The sequence below is a fragment of the Zophobas morio genome, unplaced genomic scaffold (genome assembly GCF_036711695.1).
Source record: "Zophobas morio isolate AGI-343-1 ecotype UQ-CSIRO unplaced genomic scaffold, CSIRO_AGI_Zmor_V1 ptg000157l, whole genome shotgun sequence".
In the NCBI taxonomy this organism is placed as follows: domain Eukaryota; kingdom Metazoa; phylum Arthropoda; class Insecta; order Coleoptera; family Tenebrionidae; genus Zophobas; species Zophobas morio.
This window is the reverse complement of record NW_026972261.1, coordinates 101,134-109,573: the sequence shown is the minus strand read 5'-3', so window position 1 is coordinate 109,573 and position 8,440 is coordinate 101,134. Positions and strand designations below refer to the sequence as shown.

Here is an 8,440-nt window from a genome sequence, read left to right as displayed (position 1 = left end):
TGTTTACTATGAATTATGTCTGTAATGTATAGGAAGAGTAATCGTAATTGATCCTTTAATTTCTATCAACATATAAGAAAACCTTACATATGTCATAACTTCTGAAGAAAATATTTTATATTGTATTACTAAAAATAAAAACAAGATTAATTTTTAACTATTTCTTTGTAAGCGTGTATTCATATATATTTATATTATCTTTAATATAACACATACTTTTTATTTTCGCCTTTGAAATAACTATTTTACTAATTAAAATCAAATATTTAGCATTACTTCATAAATAAAGACAGAATAATGTGTGGAGTAATCTTAAGCAATAATATAATCCTCTTGTCATAGTTTAAGAAGTAACGATCTTAATAGTTTTAGGAAAACCTGCCATTATATTTTATTTTATGGCTATTTGCATAAAATATCAGATTATTACGCGAGTAAATATCTTAACAGCAATGCCTTAGGCTTTTATAAACAAATCTATGTCTGGTGCTTTAAGTTCTACTACAAAAAAAATTTGTTATAACAAAGCCTGTCTTACTGGAATAGGAGGGGGCTTCGGTTTGAAGGTATTGAACTTAATTAGGATAAATTTGTTATTACAAAATTGTTCAGGTCTTGTGACAAATGCTCTACAGTTAGAGAATATTCAAGCTGTTAATCTCAACGGTTTTTAGTACCCTTGAGGTACATGAACTATAAGGCCTTGCAAAGCAATCAACCCACGTTTTCCTATTCTTTCAGTTACGAAGATAAATAGTTAATTGGCCTGCAAAGTATTTAAATGTTTAAATAAATCTTAAAAGTATTAAAAGAGTTTATAGAAACTTAGCCCTACTCAATGGGCATCCATTATCGTGGTTACTAATGGCTGTTAATGTTACTCTAACAGAGCAAAGGAATGGTTGTAGTATATTTATTTACTTACAATTCGAAAGTGAAACATGGTACACTAAATATCGAAATAGTCCAAAATTTTTGCAAACTGTAAATAATATTGTTAGTAATTTTTATTTTACAAGTAGTAAGGAATGCATTTTTACAATTTGCAAGAGATAACCTTAAAGCAACCTAAAACAGAGTTTTTACTACTATGTTCTAAAGTTGATCCCCCCTCCCCCCCAAAAAGTTAAGTACTCGGGCAGTAAATTTTATAAATTTAAAACGAGAAGCCATAACTTATATGAAGTTTGAAAGCACAACCTTCTATAGAATGCTTTTGTTACACTTTAAAACGGCGAAATATTGATGTTCTAATAAACTACTTTACTGCGCAACAAAATTTCTCGGTCCATGATCAGCCACATATTTTTTTCACTTATAGCTTGTTAAGTATAAGAAAGAAAGAGAATTTACTTTCATTATTTTTAAATATTCAAATAGAACTCCCGCCAAATATGTATAAAGCTATAAATAGAATATCTTTTTTTGGCTGAAAACTTTTTACAGATAGTTTGCCCGACCCCGCACTGGGAGCAAACCTCTGCAAGTAATAAGTGAGTGGCTTTCGGGTTGGTATAGTTTAAAACCTGACAGAGTATAGTTTACTAATTTTTCGCCTTCTTCGTACTTTCTTGCAAGATATGAGTTAAATAAAAAAATTTGCCATGAATTTGGAACCCACCGATCCTTTGTTCACTCTACCTTCTGCAATTCATCTTACAGATGGTCATTCTCTGGACTTCCTGCTTTATTTCTTTAAAAATTTTATGTATAAGCTTATTATTGATTATAGTTGTGGAAGGCGTACCTTTGTGTTCAGACTCTTATTACTTTACTAAAATTGATTGTGAAGAGCCTAAAGAAGAACTTCTTAAAGAAATATCCGATCAACATCTCCAGTTACTTTTGGCAGCTAAAGATATTGCTTCTCACACGTAAACCATCTGAACGAATTTTATAAATTCATAGCTAATATTTTTAAGTAACTTTTTTACAAATGCTTTTAGTAAATTTTTTAGAGTCATTTTTCTTTCCAGTCACGTGAAATTTTGAAGAATTCTTTTTACAGTTTTATAATCTTTTCATAAAAGGAGTTTAACTGTTGAAGAATGTTTTGATCTCAGCGATCTTCCTTACTCCGTTCAGGAAAAGTTGAGTGGAACCATCCTTGCGGATTCTCGATCTTGCGGGGATAGGTTGGGCATCAGAGCTGTTGATGCCAGCTGCCACTTGGCCTCTACACTCTCCACTCGCGATCAGTCGAGGACAGTTTTATCCAATGTACCTTGGTGGACACAACCTCTCTATATATACTTCTCTGTGGATTAAAAAAGATCATTTTTTTTTTGTTCCACAGGGACAGTACGCTTGTTGAAGATTGCTCCGGCCCACGATCTTGGCTCAGTCCGGCCGTTACTCCCTTGAAAGCTTCTCAGAATCAAATTTTTTATACTTTTAAGGGCGACGTAAGACCAGAGGCACCCCCTCCACCAGCAACTACGAGCTTTTGCAATTTAATTTCCTCTGAACTTGCTCCCACTTTTGCTTCGCAGCCCCCTGAAAATCTTCCATATTGCGATAACCTAGCGTATCCGCAGGGAAAGTTTTTTGCGATGCCTTCCCTTTCCTTGCCCCGCTCTGCACACTTCCGCCTCCCACCAGCTATTCTTCAAGGGGATTTTATTACAGCCCATCCACGTGTTCCCCCGCTCCAAGAACCTTCGCCCACAACAGACGCCGACCCGTTTTTTACTCGCGAGCCACCTCAAGAACCTCCAATAATTGGTTTGAAGCAAGCCGAACAAAGTCAAAAGCAAAATGACTTTTCTATAAGTAAAAAGAAGCGGATAACGGCAGGCAGCGCTGAAATGGACCAATTAGAAAGCACTAAAGACACTAAACCATCTCCTATTCCCCAGACTCATTTAGAATATCCAATCACTGGTCATAGATTAGTCGAGCAAAGTGAGAAGAGGCGAATAGTAAAGGAAATCGCAAATCAAAGTAGTAATATTAATAATAACTAATCTATCAGAAATTTCTTATAGCGCGTTTTATTTTTACTGCAGAAAACTTGGAAATTGCTATTGACGTTATTGTAAATACTGATACTTCTTTAAAAAAAGCTTTGAGTTTATTGGAGGAACTCATGTATTGTTTGCTTAACATTTTTTATTTGATTTTTTTAGTTCAAATAAGATTTACAAAAAAAGTATTATAAAATTTTTTATATTTAATATAATTATTTCTTATTAAAAATTTACTTTTAATATTTGGGAAAATATGTAAATTTTACGTTTAAAGATTCTTTAGATATATACGGATATGAGATTTAAATTTTATATAAAAAACTATTAGCTAATAAAATTGGTATATAAAAATTTTAAGTGAAGGAATAATTATATTGAATGAAAATAATAATTATTTCTTAATTAAAATTGAATTTTTTAATATAAATATAATAAAAACTATTTTAATTTATAAATGTATTGATATGCAATTTATTTGAGACTGGAGTTTAAAAGTTTGGCTTCATCAACTATTTTCCTTGAAAAAGAATATTTTACGAAGTTTCGTGAATATATTGAACGTTCCTTGGAAGTTTATATGAATAGAAGAACTATTTTTGTAATACTTTTATTACGGTTATATAATTTTTCTCGCTTTCATATAAAAAAATACTTTACATTTTATATTAAGAAACGCTATTTTTGTGATAATTTCTGTAACTGTATAGTCTTTTTTATCTATAACTATATAAATAAATAGAATGCTTAATATTATATATATAAAAATGTCATTGCATTACTTTTTAGTTTATGTCTTATTAAATACTGTTGTTTTTATAATTAGAAAATAATATGAAATGCTCAGTAGTATATATTATAGAAAACTATTTTTGTAATACTATATAAGTTTACAATAATTTTTCGATATGTATATACTGATGGAACTATTAATAAAATCATAAGTACCACTTGCTATATTTTTTATAAGTTTATAGACTTTTTGTTGTATTTTTGTGTTTATAAATTGAAATAAAAAAATACTTAATATTTTTTGTGAGAAAACGTTATTTTTGTAGATTTATATAATAATTTTTATTCAGTATTATTGTTGTTATAAATGAAATATTTAAAAAATGGTTAATTTTATAAATAGAAACGTTTTGGGAAACACAAAGAAGATACTCTACAGCTCCGAACAGTGTTAAAGGCTTCTATTTGCTACGCGCTTCTCTTATTCGGGCAGCCCGACTATGAGAGTGTATATTTTTTAACGGCAAAACCCATATCCAGCAATATTTTTAACGAAGCTGGTTAGTGCTGTACTGAGAAGCTTGTAGAGTTGAACTTGAATTTCTGCACATTTTCGTTGAAATATATTATTTTTCCTTATATGGATGAAACTTATAGCTTGGTCAATGGTAAGCCGGTTTTGTTTTAAAAATAATTAATTGTAAGAATTTTTTTCTCTTAAAGGTCTGAAAAATAATGAAAATAAGCGTCTTGATAGAATTTTAAGGTCTATTGTTTGTGTTATATAAGAATTTTAAGTAAATTTTCAATATATAGATCTTTTTATAACGACACGTGTGAGTTTGTTCGCCTATTGGCTAGACTTATTGAGCGTTGTAGCGTATCCGACGTGGCACTTCTAGCGGTTTTCTTTATAATAAATTCATATAATTATTTACATTCTAAATGTTTTTAAAGGCGTCCTCGACTTTACTCTCCTCGGTTTCTGTAGAAAACATTACAGAGTTGCAACGAGATATTCTTTTTCTTGTAAAATCGGTAATAAATTTTATATATATAAAAAATAATGACAACATTTATAAACTATTAATAGATTTGTGGAAAATACGAGAACTTTTGCTCGTCTTTTTTTGACGAGCTCACAAGTTTCATTCCCTTATTGAACACCAATCGAAAGCACCTTGCCCGTTTCCAGTTTTATATATACGATGTTATTTTCTTTTAAATAATTTATAAACTTTTTATTTTTTTCTGACAAACACAATATTTAGAATTGACTCGGATAAGTCTGTTCAAGTAATAACTTTGTTTATCCTTGAAATGGTATAAATATATAAATATATATACTTTTTTTTTCGATAAAAACTTATTTTATATAATTTTTAAAATATTGATTATAACTTATTTTTTATTATTAAAAAGTTTTATATTTATTAACAGAGATACCCAAAAAAAATTTATTCTTATTTTTAATTTTTTTATTTTTTTTAGTTTTTTGTTAATGAAAGAGTAATTTTTTCGAAGGTTCAGCAACTTCCAATGCATATTAAAAAGTATACGCAACTTTCATATGGAAGCGAAAAAGAAGAAACTTTTCTAGTCAAGCATTTACTGGAGAGCAGCCATCAAGCCTCCGAAAAGTGTAGAAAGTTTTGGGAAATTTTTTTTCAAGGGTTGGCTATATTTGTTATTATTACTCTTATTAATACACCTTTTCATTAAACTTTTACTACTATTTTACTACTGCTTAGAATAACCAAAAAGCAATCTGAAGTCGATTATAAAAGTCTTTTTGACAACTTTATTGAGGGTTTTTTTTATTATAATAATTTTTTATTATTTATTAACCGTATTATTATAAAATCAGATCTCTCAGCAGTTATAAATCATCCTGATTGGCCAGCGGCCGATATGTTCTTTAGGATTCTTTTAACGCTGACGGTATTATAGCATTATTATATAAGTATTTCTTTAGAATTTATTATAATTTTATGAAGGCCAAAAAATTATGGGACAACGAAAAGGATGCAATTTTAATGCGTTTGATATGTTTGGATGTTGTTAGTAAAATCACGTGTGTCCTTGCCTTTGAACTGAAAGCGATTCCTAAAAGCTTTATTGAACATTTTTTAGAGGTTGCACATCTTTTTATGCTATATATTATTTTATTTATTTTTTTCTTTTCGGTGTAGTTTAGCTCTTAACTATTATCCAATAGATGCGCGCCGTGGACACCGCTAATTTGTCTGCTGTCTATTGCATATGTGGAATAAGCACTTTTAAAAAAGTTTTTTTGCATTAATTTTTTTCTTAAAGTCACATAAAACATGTGACATCATCCGTCTATATAAGGGCTCTATGATTCGCTGCAACTTATGCATGAGGTACTCCCACTGCCACTGCGTTGCGCTGTCTGATGGTTATCGTGGAACTTTTAAGTGTCATGCGTGTGTTGATAGTGTTGCAAAGGAAAATGATGAAGACAATGTTTAGACTTATTATTTTTGTATATATACAATGTTTTTTATTAAAAAAAATCGTTACAGGAAACGTTGTTTTCGGTGGTGGAAGAAATATATGTAACTTTATACGAAATTATTTGTGATTATTTGGTTGCTGGCCAGAAAGAGGTCCTTTTTTTTATAACTTTTTTTAAGTATGTCAAGAATGGCAATAGAAGAGTTGTTATAATTAAGCGTGTTACAATAAATCCAAGCTAGAGGCTTCCATGTGAGCGACTTGGTTTTCGGGGTTTGAAGCGCACATGGCACGAGGGCTTTAATAATAGATAAAAGTTTATTTATCAATTGAAGTAATATAAAAGTTTATCTAGGGATAAGTAATTTTTCATCAATAATAATTAAATTATATATAGATAGTAATACTAACTAATTATTCTCATTGCTACTATTTTTTAACATAGATTACTATTATTAAGTAAAGTGTAAGGGTAATTTTTAATTTTTTTATACTGTATTAACTTTTTCATATTAATATTTCTGCGCTTCATTTAGGCTGCATTTTTAACTTTTCAGGCTCAATATATTTCTGAGCTTTTAAAAGTTCCAGAAGCCCACAAAACGACGGTTAATGAATTTTCATATATAAATGACGTTTTTATGACAAGTTTGTATACGACAAGACTGCAAAATCCTTGAAAAAGTTATATGAATTTATAGAGAAAAGTAAAAGCCCCGGCATTTAGTAAGTTTGGCTTTTTTTAATAAATAGTTAAGATATTTTTATATATAAATGAGTAACAAATCTATTTTCTATAAAAGTTCCAGTATAGACCAATATGAAATAAGAACAGTATGTCGAGCGCTTAGCGCCTTCCGGACACCGAAGTTTTATATATACTTTTTATAAATATTCTATTGTAAATATGTTTTTGAACAGCTCGTATCGTGGCATGCTCGAATTGGTCTTACGCTTAGTGCTGAAAAGTTTAACGGATCCCTCCAGTGTAGTAAGGACTAAAGCTGTTCGTGTGCTAGCAGTTTTAGTCGAGGCCAATCCTCCTCTTCTTTTTCAGGTTATTAAGGATAAATAAAAACTTATATTAAAATTTTTTATAGATATAATATTTTAAAGGAAAATATAAGGAGCGTTTTGCAGGCGCGTTTTCGAGACAAAACTATTAGCGTAAAATTATTGTTTAATTTTTTAAAATTGCTTGAATTTTTTTTTGCAGGTACGGGAAGCGGCTATTTCTCTTGTCGGGCCGTTTTTACTTTCCTATCCAGACCAAACCGAGCTTTACTTTCCCCCCATTCTTGACCGTCTTCAAGTGGATATGAATAAGCCTGCGCTTCCTCGTTCTTGTTTCTAACCGTTTTTCAATAGGACTCTGGTGTTAGCGTTAGAAACAAAGTCATAAAGATATTTCGAGATCTCTACATCGCGCAGCCTGATAGCGCTTTAGCAGAAGTGATTTGCGTAAATCTTTTAAAAATTCTACCCATTTCCGAGGTAAACAGCGCTACTATATATATATTGAAATTAATAATAAAGTGGAATACCCTCAATACAAGGACGCAGTTGTTAAGACTTTGCTGGAACTTTGGTTTTCCTTTTCTTCTTTGGAGAGCGAATCACATAAAGTAAATATAGCTTGCTTTGTTTTGATTGTCAAATCACCACATTTTACTTTAAAAGATGAACTACGCTAGAAATACGGCTAAAATAATTGTAAAGACACTTTCAACTGTAAAAGAGGAGAAAAGTTTTACTCTATTATTAAATAAAGTATTAAAATTTAAAATATATTTATAAGTATTTATTAAGTTAATATAATAAAAAGTGAACTAAAAGGATATTATAAATAATGATTAATACTTCATATACCAAGAAAAATCTAAAAAAAAATAATTTTATATACAAAATATATATTTATGCGCTTTTCTTGTTCTTCAGTATGTCCTTTAGTACATTATTATAATCTAATGAGGTTTTTGAACAAGAAGCGCGTCTAAAAACTCAGCACATTAGAAATGTTGCTGAGCTTATTGTGAAGGCAATAATGGAAATGCTGCTTGAGAACACCAATAGCCTTTCGAGTTATCGTTATTGATGATAAAGCACCGCTTCTTTTTATAAAATATACTGAAAATTTAGTTACTCAAACTGATTGCATGGCAGCTCTTTTTTACTTCTGCAAGTCTCAAGCGCAGTTGTTGTGTCCTTTTGCTGAACTGCTTCGGCCCTATCTTTGCTGCCAGGCAAGAAAAAAAATAAATTAA

The 8,440-nt window shown here is 30.1% G+C and overlaps 1 protein-coding gene and 1 long non-coding RNA gene across 2 annotated transcripts; both read left to right on the top strand.

Moving 5' to 3' along the window:
- Positions 1-5,454: 5,454 nt before the first annotated feature.
- Positions 5,455-5,785, top strand: LOC135145536 (uncharacterized). Its single transcript, XR_010283481.1, has 3 exons — positions 5,455-5,508; positions 5,566-5,639; positions 5,696-5,785. It is a non-coding gene; the product is annotated as an uncharacterized LOC135145536 (long non-coding RNA).
- Positions 5,786-5,931: 146 nt separating this feature from the next.
- Positions 5,932-8,440, top strand: LOC135145537 (uncharacterized). The gene is made up of 14 exons (XM_064077655.1): positions 5,932-5,985; positions 6,051-6,185; positions 6,245-6,328; positions 6,713-6,784; positions 6,841-6,902; positions 6,980-7,045; positions 7,098-7,233; positions 7,293-7,343; positions 7,393-7,488; positions 7,545-7,670; positions 7,733-7,801; positions 7,857-7,946; positions 8,149-8,257; positions 8,316-8,440. The coding sequence occupies exons 2-14, from the start codon at positions 6,057-6,059 to the stop codon at positions 8,438-8,440; spliced, it is 1,215 nt and encodes a 404-aa protein (XP_063933725.1). The 5' UTR covers positions 5,932-5,985; positions 6,051-6,056.

Coding starts and splice junctions, on each gene's coding strand:
- LOC135145537 (XM_064077655.1), top strand. CDS start 6,057: ATGATTCGCTGCAACTTATGCATGAGGTACTCCCACTGCCACTGCGTT. Junction 6,329..6,712: donor TGGTTGCTGGCCAGAAAGAG/GTCCTTTTTTTT, acceptor CGCTTCATTTAG/GCTGCATTTTTAACTTTTCA. Junction 7,489..7,544: donor CCATTCTTGACCGTCTTCAA/GTGGATATGAAT, acceptor GTTTTTCAATAG/GACTCTGGTGTTAGCGTTAG.